This window comes from Mesoplodon mirus (genome assembly GCF_964341445.2).
Source record: "Mesoplodon mirus genome assembly, chromosome: 3".
Classification (NCBI taxonomy): Eukaryota; Metazoa; Chordata; class Mammalia; order Artiodactyla; family Ziphiidae; genus Mesoplodon; species Mesoplodon mirus.
The window spans coordinates 144,216,250-144,236,346 of NC_138978.1; the positions used below are offsets into that span (position 1 = coordinate 144,216,250).

Sequence of the window (20,097 nt, forward strand, 5' to 3'; positions counted from 1 at the left end):
TTGATTCCAAGAGGACTGGTATTCAGTGCATTTGACACTGCCATATTAGAAGATTAGTTGTTTTAATATTTTAATCCCATGGTGACCAAACAATCAGAGTAATAGAGGTAGATTGCTCTTGAGGGAGCATTTGGTCTGCCCCCCTGGCTGCCTCCTAAGGCAAGAGAATGTCCCAGCTGCTCCAGGCGAATGGAAGGGTAGGTTTTCGGTTAAAACACAGCCCCACTCCCACACTCACCCCATTTAAAGCAATAGGTACTTCACCAACCTCACCACATTCTTTCAAGAGTTTAATTGGTAAACCCAAACTTCCTCTATTAATTCAGCCTTATATTCAATGTCACTTTTCTCCTTATAAAGATGCTTTAAATACTATTTCAGGAAATCAGGAAGTTCTTTCTTCCTTCCTTCCTTCCTTCCTTCCTTCCTTCCTTTCTTTCTTTCATTTACTATTGGCTGGGTTGGGTCTTTGTTGCTGTGCGCGGGCTTTCTCTAGTTGTGGCAAGCGGGGGCTACTCTTCATTGTGGTGCACAGGCTTCTCATTGCCGTGGCTTCTCTAGTTGTGGAGCACGGGCTCTAGGCACATGGGCTTCAGTAGTTGTGGCATGCAGGCTCAGTAGTTGTGGCACGCAGGCTCAGTAGTTGTGGCTCGCAGGCTCTAGAGCGCAGGCTCAGTAGTTGTGGCTCACGGGCTTAGCTGCTCCGCAGCATGTGGATCTTCCCAGACCGGGGCTCGAACCCGTGTCCCCTGCATTGGTAGGCAGATTCTTAACCACTGCGCCACTAGGGAAGCCCAAGGATATTCTTTATATCTATGGTTCTTGCTTAGTTATCCTTAGGTTGATTAGACCTGCTTTTATATTTACAGAAATAGTATATTTTTAGAGGTTAAAAAGTAATACAGGGCTTCCCTGGTGGCGCAGTGGTTGAGAGTCCGCCTGCTGATGCAGGGGACACAGGTTTGTGCCCTGGTCCGGGAAGATCCCACATGCTGCGGAGGGGCTGGGCCCGTGAGCCATGGCCGCTGAGCCTGCGCGTCCGGAGCCTGTGCTCCGCAACGGGAGAGGCCACAACAGTGAGAGGCCCGCGTACCGCAAAAACAAAACAAAACAAAACAAAAAATTGGATTTTTAAGTTTAAATTGTTAATTTTTAATTTTAAAGCATTCCCTAAATCAACTATACTACAATTAAAAAAACAAACAAACACTTCCATGGAAGAAACAAACAAAACATTCCACTAGTATCAGGATGATGTTAACTGACTTTCCTAAAATCCAAATATTAAGGACATTTAATTTGGCAAAAAGAAAAAGAAACAAATGATTAAATTTCCTGAATAGTTATATTTCCTGCATAGCTCTGGGCATCTCCCTTGTGCCCGCTGGCTTTATTCTGCTGGAGTCTGCCTCATACATACATAGTTCAGGGGTTACCCAGAGATCTGAGTGGAGATTATACTCAGAAGTCGTGGCTCCCACTCAGTGCTTACTTCTTTCTGGGATTCCTCACTTTACAACTGCTATGGTCACCCTAATCTCTGTCCTCAGATTCTTCAACCAGTAAGACTTACATAAGGGAACTATTCTCAGGTTAGGAGCTGTAAAAACTGGAAAACCAGTGCCATTCCTGTCTGCCAAGTGTTGACTCTCCTCCAATAACTGTCTGCCTTTAGTCACTCTCCAGTGCCTTCCACTAATTACTTTTTGTGTTTTGTCCAGAATTTATAACTGTTACCTATGAATTACTCTACAATTACAAGAAGCAGAACTCCTCTCTTTTTTTTTTTTTTTTTTTTTTTTTGCGGCAGGCCTCTCACTGTTGTGGCCTCTCCCGTTGTGGAGCACAGGCTCCGGACGCGCAGGCTCAGGGGCCATGGCTCACGGGCCCAGCCGCTCCGCGGCACATGGGATCTTCCCAGACCGGGGCACGAACCCGTGTCCCCCTGCATCGGCAGGAGGACTCTCAACCACTGCGCCACCAGGGAAGCCCCTGTCTCATTTTATTTTAATAGTTGTTAAAGATCACAGGGAGAGGTGACTTTTAAGAGGTGAAAGAATAGATTTTGCTCTTAAGTATGCCCCCCGTTAACTTCTCTGGCCTTTTAAAGTAGTACTGCATTGCGCCCAAATGACTATAAACATAGGCACCAAAGTCACATGGCAGTACTTACATGTTTATATGATTCAGAATATTTTTATTAAGGTTAATATTAAAATGAAAACATAACATATCTATTTTCTCAAAGAGAGCTCATAGATGGATTCCCAAGAATGTGTCCCCAAATTGGCATATCCCAGCTGTGAAACACTGCTAGCCATCTTCTATACCTAAATCAGAGCTTTCTGATTTTATTATTCTCCAGCTTAAAAATCTTTCTGTGAGAGGCATTCTCATAAATTGCTAGTATAAAGTGGTATAATCTTTATGAAGACAATGTAGCAACATCTTTCAAAATTACTAATACGTTTAGCCTTTGACTTAGCAGTTTCACTTCTGGAATTTTATCCTATAGATATACACATATGAATGGACATTTGCACAGTGTTATTCATTGTAACATTGTTTATAATAACAAAATATGAGAAACTGCCCATGAATAGTGAGTAGAGGAATTTAATGTTTACCATGTATCAAGAGATTGCAATGAAATTAGAAAATATTTTTAACACAATGATAATGAAAATATGATCTATAAAAATGTATGGGATACACCTTAATCTGTGTTTAGAGGAAAATTTATAGCCTTAAAAGCTTCCATTAGAAAAGAAGAAAATTGAAAATCAGCGATCTAAATATCTATCTCAAGAAGTTAGAAAAAGAAAAGTAAATGCAATCCAAAGATAGTAGAAGATAGGGGATAATAAAGGAGAATTTACTGAAATAGAAAACATACAATAGAAGGAATAATGACACCAAAAATAATTGGTTTTTTGAAAACACTGTAAACATGATCAACTCCTGGCAAGGCTGATCAAGGGGAAAATAAAGGTCCATGTTACTGATATCAGGAACGAAAAAGGGGACATTACCTCAGATCCTATAGTCATTAAAAAGAAAAATTAAAGGACATTAAGTGCAGTTATTTCAGAGCATCAAAAAGAGGGAATACTTCCTAGCTTGTTTTATGAGACCAGCATAACTTGGATACCAAAACCTGAACCAGGGATATTATAAGAAAGGAAAATTTATAGGCAAATCTCTTACATGATTATAGATATAAGACTAACCCAGCAAAATATTTAAAATGCATCATATTACTGAGAATATTCCAGGAATGAAAGTTTGGTTTAACATTCAAAATCAGTCCCTTTAATTAATCACATTAACAGAATAAAGGGAGAAATTATATAAGCATTTTAGTAGATGGAAAAAATTGATAAAATGCAACTCTTATTCATGATAATAAAGAAAACTCTTGGGCTTCCCTGGTGGCGCAGTGGTTGAGAGTCCGCCTGCCGATGCAGGGGACACGGGTTCGTGCCCTGGTCCAGGAAGATCCCACATGCTGCGGAGCGGCTGAGCCCGTGAGCCATGGCCCCTGAGCCTGCGCGTCCGGAGCCTGTGCTCCGCAATGGGAGAGGACACAACAGTGAGAGGCCCGCGTACCGCAAAAAAAAAAAAAAAAAAAGGAACACTCAGAGAGCTCTTAGAAACTAAAAGTATGATTAAAAAAAAAAACTCAATAAAAAGTTTGAAATTAAATAAGAAATCTCTGAGAAAGGAGCACAAAAAAACAGAGACGGAAGAAAATGAATTCCAACCCTAAATCCTATATCTAGTCACATTATCAACCGAGGTATGAAGACAGAAAAAAAGACATCGGCAGAAATGCAAGATTTCAAGTACCTTTTCTCAAGAAACTGCTGGAGGATGTACTCCATCAAAATGTGGAAGAAATACAGAAAAAGGAAGTCATGAGATGTAGGAAACATTAAATCCACTTCAGGAGTACAGAAAATCACCAGGATGATGGTGAAGGGGCTTTGCAGGATGAAAACTACAGGCAGCAAATCCAGAATCTGGGTGAAGTTTCCTCAGGAGGGGGAAATTGGAAGGATTTCTGATGTATGTGAATACCCTGGGAGGAGATCTAGACCACAGGTCGATCTGGCCCACTGCCTGGTTTTTAAATAAAATTTTATTTGAACATAGCTACGCTAATTTATTTATACCTTGTTTATGGCTCCCTTCACACTGCAAAGCAGAGTAGAGTAGTTGCAACAGAGATCTTAATAGCCTGCAAAGTCTAAATATTTTCTATCTGGCCCTTCAAAGGATAGATCTAGAGAATTGATTTTAGACAATTGGTCCAGAGTTTGTGGTTGAATTGGTTATGTATACATAGAAAACAATGCAATTGCTCAGTCTAAGGAGAACAAAAATTGGGGAGGAAAGGAAAAGTAGCCATGATTTACTACATGGCTTACCTTTGAATACATTTACATGATTATAATAGTGTAAACATCAAATATTGTGATCATTAAAATGACCATACAAGTGTATTGGGAAGATGGGAAGGATGTACATGTGTGGTGGGAACAGGAAGAGGAAGGAGCTTAGTCCTCATCTTTGATAGTCAGTAGATAAGCCCTAAAACTGAAGAAGAAATATGGCGATAAATACCAAGATGTAAAAATCGATTCCTCTGTGGGGGTAGAAACAAAGGGCAGAGGAGGTGGGTTGCATTTTTTCATACAAACAGATCTTTTGCAGATTTTTAAAACTGTACCTTTATACCTTTGATGAAGAAAAAAATAACACCTCCCCCTCAAAATTGGAAAACAAAAAAGAAAAGAAACGCCTTTTCAAGGTCAATCCTAGTATCATACTCACTCATGCTGCCACTGTTCTGTTCTCACTCATAATGGATATATATCACTGATCATCCCAGTCCATTTCCTGTTGAGTAAGCACACAGACACAGATTCTTCAGAATCATTTTCCAGCAACCACGCCCAGTCAGTAAGAGTTGGCCCTGCTCATGAAACCAGTATCTCTGATAATGATTAACAAAGAGACACGAATTTAGGGAGATTCTGTCTGGTTCATAGGCATTCCCACCAAAGGAACATTGCCAAGATGCATTATTTGGCCTAGCGTCTGAGTACTCTAAATGTGTTTTAAAGAAACTGCATTTTAAAACTTCACCTGTTCCAAAAACCATTCCTACTTAAACCTACAAACGTGGGGAGACAGGTATTTCTCAATAATTATTTGTAGATATAGGATAATCTAAAGCTAAGTTGTGGTTCTGAATGATTTTGACTTCTGAATTAAAGTAGTTTTTGCTTTTTTTCTGACTCTTGATAGGATCTTTCCAATTAAAGATATACCCCTGGAGACTGATAACCTTTCTGACTGGCTCTATCAGCGTTTTATTGAAAAAGAGGAACTCTTATCGCATTTTTATGAAACAGGTACACAGAATCCTATTATACATGTTCCTGGTGTTACTGGTAGTTTCAAAGATGTACTTTAGGGGAGATAACCATTTTTTGATTCTTCAGATACCCTAAAGGAATCACAGTATTTCTGTATTTAAGAATTTCAGCTTAGAATTTTTATAAAGACAAATTTTTGTGAAATTTATTCAGGTTCTTCATCAACCAGTGTGGAAAGATCAAATGGTGAGTATCCATTGTATAAATGGATCTAGTTCAAGAGAGTACACAGTATGGAAGACGGCCAGCATACATTTACGATTATATGGTCTGTTATATGAAATAGCAAATAGCATTCATGTGTTGGCATTGTACTTGATTGTTTGACTGATACCATCACCATACAGTTGTTTCAGATCACTTTTTTTTTTTTTTTTTTTTTTTTTTTGCGGTATGCGGGCCTCTCACTGCTGTGGCCTCTCACTGCTGTAGCCTCTCCTGCTGCGGAGCACAGGCTCCGGACGTGCAGGCTCAGCGTCCATGGCTCATGAGCCTAGCCGCTCCATGGCATGTGGGATCCTCCCAGGCCAGGGCACGAACCCGTATCCCCTGCATCGGCAGGCGGACTCCCAACCACTGCGCCACCAGGAAAGCCCTCAGATCACTTTTGACTGCATTTTCAGGGACTTCCCTGGTGGTCCAGGAGTTAAGACTCCATACTTCTACTGCAGGGGGCATGAGTTCAATCCCTGGTTGGGGAACTAAGATACCGTATGTTGTGTGGCCAAATAAATAAATAACTGCATTTTCACATGCTTTATTCTTTTCTTTACATGGAGGGATAAAATTTACATGTTAAGTTTTCATGGATATAACCTTATTAAATTTTCTCCTAGGGAGACATTTATCCTAAGATCCCTTTTCTATACTCAATATTCTCTACGTTCTGTGACAACTACAATGAGCGAGAAAGACCTAGGAGGCAGGGAAGGGAGAGGGAGGAAAAAAAAGGAAGTTAGGAAAGAAGGAAATAATATTGGTAGAACACCAGGCATACCAAAGTGCTTTCCCAGTTAGCTGTGCCATAGGTCTATTTTATAGACCCTGCAATAGGGATAAAAAGATGAAGAGAAAGTTGTCCCGGGTCTGAGAATAGCCATAGGGTTTTAGATTAGTAGAGGCCCAATTTTCTTCCCACCTAGACTTTTTTGGTACAGAATTAAAGTAGATATTGAATCAGACTATAGAAGGTCTACTACTAATAAGCAAAGGCTGATACTGTTAATTACCTTTGAGGCTTTTTTCTTTATGTTTAGGGTTGTTTCACTTTGTCCTCAATAGGATTCCTTCCTCAACTTTCCGACCCTGGGGCTTTTGAGTAGTGCATATTAATATGACAGGAGTAGGACATTGTGTATACCATTAGAATTCCTAGTAAGACTAGTTGAACAAGATGCCTCTGTCTGCTGTGTGCATTCCTTGGTTTTACTCTAGAAATTTCTTTCAAGATGAGATAGGATGGATATCTAAGAAGGCATCAAATGATTAAAAGGCCAGCAAGATCTGTCTTCTTTTTCAATCTCAATCTCTTTATGATATTTGGCCTAAATAGTAGCAACAATAATAGAAACTTTTTAAGAAAGCTATTTGTATAACAGACCTTGAAACTTAAAAGCGTTCTCTGTAAATTGTTTGTCAGAAGCAAATCCTCTCTTGAATCAGCTTATCCTAGGGGATTATCAGCAAGGACAAAGACTATTTGAAATGCTGAAGAGTGTTTTCAGGATGACCTTAGGTAATATTGCTCCAAAGTGGTCTAGCCTTCCTTTCCAGAAGAGAATTTAAAGACATCTGTTTATTTTGTGTTTCTCCTTTTTATTAAGACATATTCCATGAACCATATTGCCTTTTGAAAATAATATCAGTAATTTACAACCCCTTTTGTGGCAAAAACATTTAATTTGTAAATAGAAGAATTAGTATAAATTATGCTATTCTGGAAATATTCTCTTTTTTATTGGCCTCGCCACATGGCTTACAGGATCTTAGCTCCCCGACCAGGGGTTGAACCCAGGCCCTTGGCACTGAGGGCACAGAGTCCTAACCACTGAACCGCTAGGAAATTCCCTGGAAATTATTTAATTGAGTCACACATCCTGTGTCCTGGCCATTGTGGAAATCTATAGGGGTGGAAAACAATGCAGCCGTAGTGCCTTCTGTCACGCAGCTTATATTCCAGCAGGAGACAGAGAGTAAACCAGTCTGTAGAAAAAAGAAAAGGTAGATTGGAATCAATACGGATTGTGGAAAGTGCCAAGAAGGAAATAAACACGGAGATAAGAGTGACTGGCGGAGAAGGGGAGACTAGATGGGTGGTATTTTTCTGATATTGGAAGAATGCAAGGAGCCTGCCATTCACTGAGGTGGAGAAGGAGCGTACCAGCCAGAGAATAAAGGCAAAGACTCAGGGAGGCAGGAAGAGGCTTAGGGGTTTGAAAATTGTATTTCAAATGATATCTCTCTTTAAGAGCAACAAGAAGTCACAGAAGATGCTTTAAAAAAAGACAAGAGCAAAAAACTCTAGTTAAACTAATGTTCAACTTTTATTCTAGGACACCTACCACCACAGTAAAACAAATTAATATTTCTATCTTGTCTTTTAGGGGCTTTTCCACCTTCCAAGGGCCATGAGGAAGCTGTTTCCAGGGAAATGACGCTCAGCAATACGTGGATATTTCTCATACAGTCTTTTGCATTTTTGTCAGGCTATATGTGGTACAGCGTCTTTCAGTATTTTTACCATTGCCTGTTTTAGGAATTGACTTGGACTTGTCAGGGTCACCACAGGAGCTTGGACTTTCATAAGCGTGCATTGTTTTACATGTACAAATCAGAATATAAAAAAAAAGGAAAAGGAAATTCAATGGATGGATTAATATTTATCCCCCTTTGGGATATTTTAAAACTCTACTAAAATGAGGATCAATAATATAATGACCTGCAGATATGTTTTAAGGACTTTTCATGTTTTAAAAAGATACACTCCACCACACATTTAAGCAAACATCACTTTGGGAGAAGAGGAAATCATAAAATCATCCTAGAAGACTCTCTGAGACAAATTCTGTTGCCACCAGATATACCTGTTAATCTAGTTCAAGTTCAGAAAGTTGTACGCATCCGTTCCTTTTAGCTAGTAGTCTCTGTTAGGCAGTGCTGTAGAGCGCCCTCATCTCCACCAACTCTTGCTGTGTTACTGGTAACCTCGAGGGGAGCTGGTTGGCACCTTCTGAAGAACTCTTGCCCTGTTGTTCGCAGTGACACTCCGGTCCTCCACAGCTACATGAAGTTCAGTGCCAAGCATACTCTGGGGGGCAAAGCAGTGTCCACTGGACATATTCTGGTACTAGAATATGTTCTTCAGAAAGACCAGCTCAGTCCATTGCTGTGTTTACATGCACTAGTGCTTCCCCTTGTATGAAGGGTGGGTCACTTGATTTATCTTCTTGTATAGAAGGCATATCATAGGTTGATGATTGTCTTTTACAAAATGCACTTTTATCAGATGCATATATAGCAAAGGATTAGTACTATAACCTAAAAACAAACATAAGCATAATCAGTGAGTGGGATTTTTGAGAGGCTGCCTGTCTGCACGTGGATCTGTGTGCTGGCGCTCTCCAGCGCTGCCTGCATTGGGCACCAACCACACTGAGGCTTCCGTCCCGCTCAGAGCCTTTTTTTTTTTTTTCCTCCATTTTGCATATTAGCATTAAATGCATATGGGGATGGTTGAAACAAATTAAGGTAAGACATTTGAATGATAAATTTAAGGTGAAATAGACTAGTTTATTAGAAAAATAAGAGATAAGCCAGGCACTGGCTTCAAATGGTGACAAGTTCTCACGTGGCACCCCCGGAACCTGTGTTCCCTTAGCACATCAAGGAGCTGCCCATGTCAGAGTGGTGTAACCAGGAGAGAGACCAGCAAAAAGGCTTCTCAGTCTCTTCCAATTGCTTTTGGAAAGGATAAAGTCAAGTTTCTATTTCTAGAAAACTTCTTTTTCTTAAATTTGTCACTATGTTCATGTGATTGACCTCATAGTAGAACCAAACACTTCTCAAAAAGTGCTGGCATGCCGTCAGCTCATCACCTGCACTCCCAGTGTTGAGAGAGAGGCTATTTTTTTGGCTTGGGACTATAAAACTATTTAGATCCTAGTGAGTCAGTGGTAGTTATCTGTGATGTGAGCATTGTAGGTTCCCCTATCGCCACTAATCGTACAAATGACAATTTTGAGAAGTAGCCAGAAAAGAAAAGTAAAGGCTAGTATTATCTATTTTTCAATAAACCAAAAAAACTGAAAAGATGTGAATTTTCTCCCAGTTATGTGGGAAAGGCAAAGCAACACCAAATCAAAGCCCACAGCATCTTCATCTTTAGGGTTAATTCAATGCCTGTGTGAAATAGAATGATGCGTTACCTGAAATACCTCATTGAATATTAGACTACTACTGGTGAAATGCAGAAGACAGTGTTAATGTGTTTGGTTTGGTAATGGTTGTTATAAGATGCAGTTTTTTGGAAATCTAAGCACTTCCTTATGTGTTTTACAGTGACAGTGAATAGGTGAAGCCAATCTCAATATAGAAGTATGGATAATAATAGGAAGACGGATAGAAGCTTAAAGATGCTTTTGTTTGAGGCCCAGCAAACACTACTTGACAAGATGAATTGAAATTGCTCATTTGAGAGGTTAGTCAGCCATCTGGAGGATAAGTTGCTCACTGTCGAGTATGGCATGCACAGTCCTAGCCAATAGACCTTTTCCTTGTTGCTAAGCAAGCCACAGATAGCGTGGCCAGTTCTCCCATCCAAAAAAAAAAAAAAAGAGGAATGCATACATGCATATATAAATGTGGTTTAGGGCCACTTTTGCCATCACTGTGCTCCAAAGGAACATGGTATTGTTTAATATACTGTATATGTTAAACAGACTATTATGTAAGATGCTTTACTTTTCAAGCACAGTCATTTCAACAGTCTGTAGAGTGACAAATACCAATAGGTGTGTGAGTTAACTTTTGAAAATAGATCTGTGAGTTGTAAATAGATGTGTATTTGATCTGCCCTATCCCTCTTTGATTCTTCATCAACATGTTCTCTCTCTTCTGTTGGCAAAATGTTTGAGAGCATTGATAGTGCTTTCCTTATCAGTAACTGGAGTTCTCCTGCTTGTACTAGGGAATGTAAAGAGAGAATCCATGTTTTTATATGGCAGTCAGGGAAGCAGCAATATGCCACTGTACAGAACTGAATTAAAAGTCCTAATTTGTATTTTCTTTGCAAAGTGAGATCAAAGGATGTTTAGAAAATACACATTTTGTCAAGGGGAAAGAAAATAAAACTGTGCCAGTTTTATGCCTGTAGCTTGTAGAATCTCAGCACTTCTTGATCTCAGTTGATCTGCCTAGATTCACACAGCAGAGAGGGTTGAGAACTCCCTGCTGGACCCTGGTCTCAACGAGTCGCAGTGAGGGGAGCATCTGCTTGGCCACAGGCAGGCGCAGTGACTACAGAAGTGACCACCCCAGCAGTTCATGCTTAACTTCAGAAACTATCATTTGTGTTGAAATATACAGATATTGTGGAGAAACCTATATGCCAGTAGAAGGTAAAGAAAAATTACAGAATGAAAAATGATATTTTGGGTGGGTAAATGAGTTGAGAATCTAAATAGTAGATTTTTTTTAAAGCTAGCTATGAGTTCAGATCTGTCATGTTATTAAGTAGTTGTTAATATTACAACCAACCCTTAATTTTCCACAGTAAAAGAACTAGAGATTACTGGATAGTTAATCCAGTAATAAGTCATAGTAAGCCAAAAATCTAATTGTTTGAGTTTTTATTATCATCAAACTTCTTTTCTTCTAGGGAATGCATATTAATTTAAAAAAATGATTTGAGTTTATTAGTTTCTATTGCCTATATATTTATGACTGTTAATGAGTAGTGAAAAGATTTGGAAAGACAGCTTCAGGAAGAGGAAACACAAAAGCCTAAATAATCCATGGGCTAGAAAAGGAATCCATGAATAATCAAGAGTTGGCGGTATTGTAATTTTTCTCGAGCCTTTTTGTGAAAATGAAATGTTAAATCACCAAACGTAAACCTCAGAACATCCCTGTAGCGTTAATAGTGTTTGGATCGGTGTTAAGAATGCCTCTCATCCTTTGCTCACGTTACTCACTTCTGGTGGATTTGTCTTAGTAACGTTTCTTGACAATCACTTCCCTACAGACTGTTCTGAACTATTGGGACCTGGTTATAATCGTAGAAAATTAAATTTTATTTGCATTGCTGAATAGGAAGAGTCAGTTATTTCCTTCATTACATAGGAGTTCCTTCCAGAGTTACCATTATGAGTATGTCAGTCCACAAAGGATAGATAAAAATGGTTCTTCTTTTTTTTTTTTGCAATGTAGTGCTGTGAATTTTACATCTGTTAACATGAAAGGCAAAGTCAAAGCCACCCTGGGCAGCAAGTATACTTTATGAGACAGTAGAGACTAATACTTTTGGGACCAAAACCACCTAAATTGGACATTTCTCAGTCACAGAGGGGCCAGGTGTTCTCTGGAATAGTCGCTGGTTGGTGCTTTATTGTAATCATTTTGCATTGATACCCAACAATTAGGAACTGGACCCTGGGGATCAGCTAAGGGTGCTGAACTGTTGGGGGAGGGTGACTGTAGCTATATGGAAAATAAAATAAGGGTTTTTCTGCAAATTTCCATTTGAGGATTTTTACATTTAATATTTTTTTAAAACAGTTAAAAGAGCAAAAAAAAGTTTTAAGTGTAATCTAGTTGCGAGGTATGCACACATATTTTGAATGGCTTTATTTTTATTGTGTAAAACTGTTGAACACATGACTGTGATGCACAAATTCTTTACATGTAAGGAGTCTATGCATTTTACAGTAACTCATTTCATGATTGGGTAATGAAACAGTTGTACATTGAATTGCCATTGTTGTATTAAGTGCTTTCATTTTCTTTACAGTTATTACAAAGTTGTATTTATTTTATACAGGTGGATTTTCATTTTCCTGATGCCATAATGTTTACTTTAGCTTGTTGACCTGTCTTTCTTTGTGTATCTGCATGTTGTAATATATGATAAGAATGAATGTAAAGGCTGTGGCAACTGTAATTAAATTTTGCAAAGGGCTGGTCACATGTGGATCTGGTTTATGAATGCATTTGGGATTATTTTCGTAACCAGATCACCTTTTCAGAAATTTAGATGTGAACACCAAAAGAAGCATTTTCTCAACAAAAATTAATAGCTGGTTCTATTTTTTTTAACCTAGAAAAAATAAAGTTGATTTTTTTCAAGTAAAGTGCTTTTAATTCTTAGTAGTGGGGATGGGTGGTTGTATTTTACTGGAGATATTTAGGCATTAACATCTGTGGACGTGTATCATGGCAGTTGGATGCTGAGGGCAAACTGAAAATCCAAATGAAAAAACATTGTACTTCCTCCTTTGGTTTTAAACTATTCCCCCCACTCCTTCCCACTTTCCCCATCCAATGGTATACTGGTAAATGTTGAATAGACTGCTCTCCTAGAAAAAAATTCTGTATTCAGGTGTGCATACGTTTGTTAAAATTTTGCTGATAGCAAGGACATATAAACACAGTTAACAAATAATAATAAAATATACTTTATTGTAAATCCCATATAGCCAGTTGATTCTCCCAAGATACTTTAATTGATTTTTGCTGAACTCTTGTAGCCAATCTATGATTGCAATTCAACCATGATTTAAAAAATGGAATTACATCGTAATCCACTTATTTCTCAAATTTATTGTCATTCTGTTAAACTATTTCTTACCCTTGTACAAATTATACTCATTAAAATGAACCACTTTTAGCTTCAGCACTCACTGTAAGCTTATATAATTTAATTTTAATAACAACTGTTTAGCAACTGCTGGCAAAACTCTAAAATTTAACAATCAGCTGTAGGGAGCCAGTAGGGGCTGTCTCCAGCACACCACTGCCCTGTGCTTTTTTTTTTAATGTAACTGTTAGTGTTAAGTAAACTCACTGCTCTCAGGAAATTCCTATCACTGACCCTTTAAAGGGTGGGAAAGCATTAATATCTGTCCTACAGAGCGTGCTTTTGATTTGAAGAATTTGACAACAGCAAATCTTTCCTAAAGTGCATGGGAAGCTTGCATATTTCTAAATTTGGTTCTTTGCTTTCATTTCGCAAAACGAAGTAAACTGATAACAGGCATCTCTAAGATTTTGTTTTGAGCACTGAAAACATTTATTGTGTAGGTATTTTTTTGGACAGTATGTTTGATCCCACTGAAAATTTTAAATGCATTTAAATATCTTACACAATTTACCAAATAAGTTAAATAGTTACAGTTCAGCCTACCTCTTCTTTTTCTATCTGGATTTAGGCTGCTGTTTTGGTGAGGCTGTAATTTTTTCCCCAGTGTGGTTTCTGTGGAAGACAAAGAACATACTGAGGGCAAAGGCCTGAAAGCAAATTTGAAGCACTCTGAGATCTGTTGCTGACCAGCCCTATTCTTCATGAGTTGGGAAAAAAAGAAAAGCCATTGCTTTTAACTTCCACTTAAATAGGAAAATGTTTGTTTTTAGAAAATGTTTCTTCCTGCTGAAAAAATGTATTTTTAAAATTTTATTTATTTATTTATTTATTGCGGTACGCAGGTCTCTCACTGTTGTGGCCTCTCCCATTGCGGAGCACAGGCTCCAGAGGCGCAGGCCCAGCGGCCATGGCTCACGGGCCCAGCCGCTCCGTGGCATGTGGGATCTTCCCGGACCGGGGCACGAACCCGTGTCCCCTGCATCAGCAGGCGGACTCTCAACCACTGCTCCACCAGGGAAGCCCAAAAATGTATTTTTAAAAGGAAAAAATTTCCTCTTTTGGCTATAAGAAAAAATCAGCCATGTGAGCAGGTGTGACCATATCATAACATGCTGATACAATATAAATCATTAAATTTTTACCTCTCAGGACTTTGATAACCTTGTTCTTAACTCTTAGAGGCTTGAGAAATGTTAAACTAAGTATCAGTTACCCAGATCACATATAAACACAGGCACAAATGTATTGTGGGAGCAGGGTTGGCTAACCACTGGAAATGAGACAGGCTCCTTTCCTAGTCAGAAAAATACTCTTAATTAGGTGAGTAAACCCATTTTACAAAGGAAGAAATTTGAACTATTTTTTTTTCTTTCTAGAAATCATGAACATATCACAAAGCTCCTTCCTGAGTTTTCCCCTGGAAAGTTTCTGTTGCCTCTTCTTGGAATACTTTCTGCCTTTTAGGTGTGAGATTCACTCTAGAGATGGTGGTAAAGTTCTCACTGTTGAAGAGGGAACACTGGGCCATCCTTGCTATCATAGTAGCTGTCTTAGTGGTGTCATTGAGAAATCACGTGGCTAGGATACCTCCTCTAAAATATCAATTGCTGCATCTTCATTCCTTTGTTTCGTTTTTGGTGCAAAACTCCCTGAAAAGGTCTTCAGTTTTTATTCGTTAACCAACACCTAACACTCTATCAGGATCGGCTGATGGACAGCTAAGGGAAAAGAAAATAGATACCTAGAAGTGGGGGGAGTTGGGAGGGGATTAGAAGAGCTTGGAGTACTAGGAAGAGGAACACAGGAGTGTTAAAAGACAAAGAAAATGCCTAAGTCTGCTGTCTACAAACAGGTACACACACCCCTGATACGTGAGGACCCCAGGGAGTATTCAAACATGGTGGTCTTAAGGAAGTCGACTTCCATGTGAACTGTCCTCAGACTGCCATTCCTGAGGGCTCACCTCTAGAGGATCCCAGCTGCCATTTTAGATACTCTTGCCCTCTTAGCCGAAGAAATATGCCTCTGAGCCATTAGGCATCTCCAGGACGCCAGACAAAGGGACAATTCAATATTGGTGACAAGGAGCCTCTTTTAATCAAGGAATCTAGAGCCCACAATAGGGCTTTTTCTCTTTCCTCGATATGTACACTTTTTAATAGGGATGAAGGATGGCATTGGAAATGAGGCATCTGGGCCCGTATTGGGTCTGTTGAACTCTGATATGTTTAGTGTGGAACAGTGAGAAGAATGGCAGTTCAGGGCTACCTCAAAGCACAAAAGTAGCAGCAACCAAGACTTCTTTTGGCTTAGAGCTAGGACTGGCACAATGTCACTTTGGCTAAAGTGAGTCACAGGGCAATATGGGAGTGTCTACAAAAGGGTATGAACACCGGGAGGCATGGCTCATTGGGAGCCATCTTTGAAGACCAGTTATCACAGTAAAAAAAAAATTCCTCAGCTATTTGAATAATTAAAGGAGGCTACATAGGTCTAGAAGAACTCTCTCACTTCGACAAGTTTGCCCATAATTTCAATAGCTGGAAATTTTTTGAGTTTCCAAATACTTTAAGAGGATTAGATCTGTTGATCCATCACTCATTCATATGTCACATTAATCAAAGGGACACCCATCTAAAACAATGGAGGTTTTGTTTGGGAGTAACCTTTATATTATCTTTGGCACTGATTGATGTGTAACTCATTAGCCCTTAGAATTTCAGAGCTACTGGAACTTTAGAAATCACCTTGTTTTGAGATGGTAGATTTCATTCTGGTGCAATTTTGGTCCATTGCTGTTAGCCTCAAATGGCTACTTAATAGTATTGTGGGAACTGCAACCAGGTCTTTTGATTTCCATTCAAATGTTTTCCTCAAAACAGCGAATGCCTCGGTTGAATTTCTGTTTTTAGTGAATAAGAGTTAAATCTAAAGGATTAGGTATGCTTGTTAAAGGAGTAATGGACCTAAAAGCTTCTATAATTTCCTTTTGCCCGATTTTAAAATAAACATAATAATTCCCAAACCCTAGAAGATTACTTTTTAATATGTGTTCCCCTCAGCTGTTGCAGAGATACAATTAGCCACTAAAAAGTCGGAAATCCATGCTTTTTATCTTTTTGGATATGGACATGAAATGTATTTTGTTTTTATTTTTGCCCTGTAGAGTACAACATAAAGAGAATGCCTTTGTTTCAGACTGAAGGGGATAGAGATTTCAATCTCATAATGATTCCTTTCATTTCTGAATTCCAGGTATGAAACTGGCAGCAGGTAGTAAATTCATGACTACCTCTAGTGCCCAAATGTCCCTCCATCATGGTGGCCTCTGGGTTCCAGGGCTTGTCCAAATAGGAGCCCGCAAAGAGGCAGCAGAACCCAGGACTTGTCCCATGAGCTTGAATCTCAACCCCTTTGGCAAGTTTCCTATCCTCTCAACCTCATGCTCATGTGTTAAATGGGAAACTTTCAAAGAGGTATTTTCACTGTTAAATGAGATCGTGTATGTGAAGCACATTTTGCTGAATGCTCAGTAATGGAGGCTGTTTTATCCCACCCCAACTAGGTTTAACAAAGGGTATAAATTATTCCTACACCTAGCTGTGCCTAAGGTCCAAATAACCTGTTCAGTTCATTAGAATTGTATCACTGTGGCATAGGCTATAATGCCCACCATCTCATTTTCCAGAGCCCTGGGTCCTTTGGCCCAGGTAAACTGAAATGCAATCAGCATAGCCAAGCTCCTAACTTCACCTAGTCAGACTATATCTAATTATCTAAGGCTCCAGACAGTAGCAAGAAAAGGCTTTGTGGTCAGAGAGCCAATTACAAAGGTGAGGAGACTAGGGCCTAAAGAGGAAATAGGACCTGTTAGACAGAAGACATTACATAGTCTTAATAGGGACCTATTTTTGCTTCTGAGACATGATGTCACTTGTGGTGAAGACCTTGAACTAGTTATCAAAAGGGAGGGAAATATAATTTCTAGTAGTTAGAAGCTATCCACCAGCCCAACAGTTCTCTATGAATAATTTATATGATCCTAAATATAAAAGCCTGCATTGACAGCATCCTAAAGATTTAGGAAGCTGCACTAATTTTGAAAACCTTTTCCTTTCTAGGTGCCGAAGATTCTGAGATTTATATCTTGAGAACTGACATTTTATCTTCCAGTCCTAAGTGCGGTATACTCAATTCTTGGAAATCTGGGTACCAGAAGGAAGTAGGCAGATTAGAATCAAATGTTGCCTGTGGTTATGGAGGTGTCATGGTAAACTATAGAGGAACTTTAGGCAGAACTGGGACAGCAGGCATGGGTTTGAAGCCTGGCTCTGCTGAGGGTGGAGTGGAGAAGTGATATAAAGGTGATGTTTCAAAGTCCAATCTGGCCCTAAGGGCCTTTGATTTCCCAGCCTGATAGCTAGCAGGCTGTTCGGTCCACCACTCACAGAACTTCTTCCGAGTATTGACACCAGAAGGTGGAACTCCACAAGAAAGAGGATGAAGGGCAAAGATAAGAGTGCAGAACAGGTCTCCTAGAAGAGATTTGGAAATACCTAGAAGCCATCGGCCGGTGATGACACATGGAGATACATCTGTGCCTGCCCCGGCATGATACTATTCAGAGAAGTCCTGGGCTGGCTTCTAATGAGGAGAACCTGGCTTTGTTTTCCTAAAGAACTACTGAAAAAGGCAAGGGACTGAGTGAGTTAATGAATGTGGAATTTATAAAGCAGTTTCTCCTTGGAGGCAAAGACATGATCTAGTTGACTACTCAACCTGCAGAATCCGCTGCCTTTTAGATCAGGAATAGTCATTGGAATACATCGGAATCCTGTCTGAATAGTGAGGAAACGTGGTGTGTCAGGTGAAGCACTGACTCAGACTGACTTACTCTTTACTGAAAGAGGAAGAGGAGGAGTGACAGGAGGCCTACCTGCCCATCCCCGCTGGAGCTACCTGTCTTACCCAGGGGTAGATTCTAACACAGACCAGCCCAAGTGGAGGCCCCATGGGTTTTTCATTTGAAAGGTATTTATGGTTGGGGTCGGGTAGGGAGGAGAGGTGGTGGGCACAGAACAGAGCAACAGAGAATCTGAAAACCACGGACAAGAAGGAAATGAAAGTGAAGGCTTTTGCTTTACTATAAGTAAGGGAAGCGGGAGAGCACTAGTTCTACTGAGCAGGTGAGAAGCAGCAAGCGTGGCCACATGCTCAGCCACAGACATCTGGGCAGTGCAGGGTGTGCTCACTGGCAGGGCAGCATGTGAGGCTTATTCTACCTGTGCAGCCCCTCCAGGGACTCCAGCTCTTCATGTCAACCCTGCACCCACCGGGCAGACAGCAAGCCAAGGACAGCCCTTCCTGCCCACGCAGGCCCCCGGGTCCTGGGGACCTCCGCCCTCAGGTAGTTCCTTGCCCTTTCCTCTCCCTCTGGTGGCTGCCCTTTGAATCCGAGGACACGGGTGAAGGGCTCAGGATTTTCTCAATGGACCTATTTCCCCAGTCTGGGGTGGGATGAAACCACATGGTTCTAGAAGCTTCTGCTTCTTTCCTTGACTGGCCCTTTTAAAAGGGCCATGTGTTCTACCCTCTTTCCTTGTATGATGGACTCTTCAGCTGTTTGAGGTTGTTGGGTTTTTGTTTTGTTTTAAAATTTCTGTGTTATTTCTTTGGGCAAAAATGGAATGAGGTTCTGTGATCCTGCTTTATTCCACCATCGTTAAACAGAAGTCTAATACCTCAGCTCAGTTTTCTGAGTTTCAGTTCATTGAAAGTCTGCTTAGCTCATGCCATTTTCATGACTGTTATTCAAAGAAAGCACATCTGAAAAAAAGGCATTATGTTCCCCACAGCCCAGGGGGGAAAATAATTTAGTACTAGAAAGAATTAAGGAGTTTTTTCTTCTCCCTTGATAGGGGAAGTGAGATTTCAATTGCTGATAGAAGGAAGGGAAAGGATGAGTGGGGCAACAAAGGCTGTTAATCTGGAACTTACAATTTCCTCAACTTCTACGCCTAAGAAAACGCCTATCGTGTCAGAGGGTTGGTGAGAATCCAGTGAGATAATCCTTGTGAAAAGGTTTGGAGAACCTCAAAACACCCCACAAGGGTGAGGGGCAGTTACAATTAAAATCGACAATGAAAGGAGTCCTTTTTGGCACTAGAAGAATTCACAAAGAGGCTTGGGTAAGCCTGTGCCAGGGGTGCCGGGCAGGAGATCATGACTCCGGGAGCGGCTGGACCAGCTGGCCCCTAAGGCCTGTCCCCACCCCAGGAGCCATTGTCAGTCACACTGGCTGTGATAAAAGCTCCCACTGTGCCTGCATTTTCTGCTCTGCTCAGGGGTGGGAAGAAGCTGAGCCCAGCTTGGCCAGAGGACAGGGCTCCTTTCACCCTCATCATTTGCAGAGGCCTCTCCCTGAGATTCAAGCCACCAGCTACACAGTTCGTGGGACTTAGTGCAAAATGAAGTGTGGAGCCTATGGTTCAAAAATTTAAAGTTTTTCAAGATGGGAAACAACAGAGCATTTAACCAAGTGCAGGTCACTGGTTTATGAAGTCAGCCTTGCCACCAGGACCACCAGGGAGGAAACGAGGAATGGAAAGGAGCCAGGCCCCTGGGAGTCCTCAGGGTCCCCGCTCTGTCCCTCTCCCCAAGGCACTGCACAAGGAGCCCTTATGGAGGAGATAAGAGTCCCAAACACAAAAAACATTGCCGTGAGCCAGGCAGTGTTCTAGGCATGTCCCACACAACTCCTCTAACCTTCACAACCCTGCAGGCAGGTACTATTATTAT

The 20,097-nt window shown here is 40.4% G+C and overlaps 1 protein-coding gene across 4 annotated transcripts in view; it reads left to right on the top strand.

The window, feature by feature from the left end:
* The window catches only part of LPGAT1 (lysophosphatidylglycerol acyltransferase 1), a 111,317-nt gene extending 98,527 nt beyond the window's left edge, over positions 1-12,790 (top strand). For all 4 annotated transcript variants that reach the window (XM_082613214.1, XM_082613216.1, XM_082613215.1 and 1 more), the window contains 2 exons: positions 5,314-5,420; positions 8,048-12,790. In XM_082613214.1, coding sequence (XP_082469340.1) covers positions 5,314-5,420; positions 8,048-8,199 — 259 coding nt within the window. In that variant the 3' untranslated portion in view covers positions 8,200-12,790. The remainder of the gene's footprint in view (positions 1-5,313; positions 5,421-8,047) is intronic.
* The last annotated feature ends 7,307 nt before the right edge of the window (positions 12,791-20,097 follow it).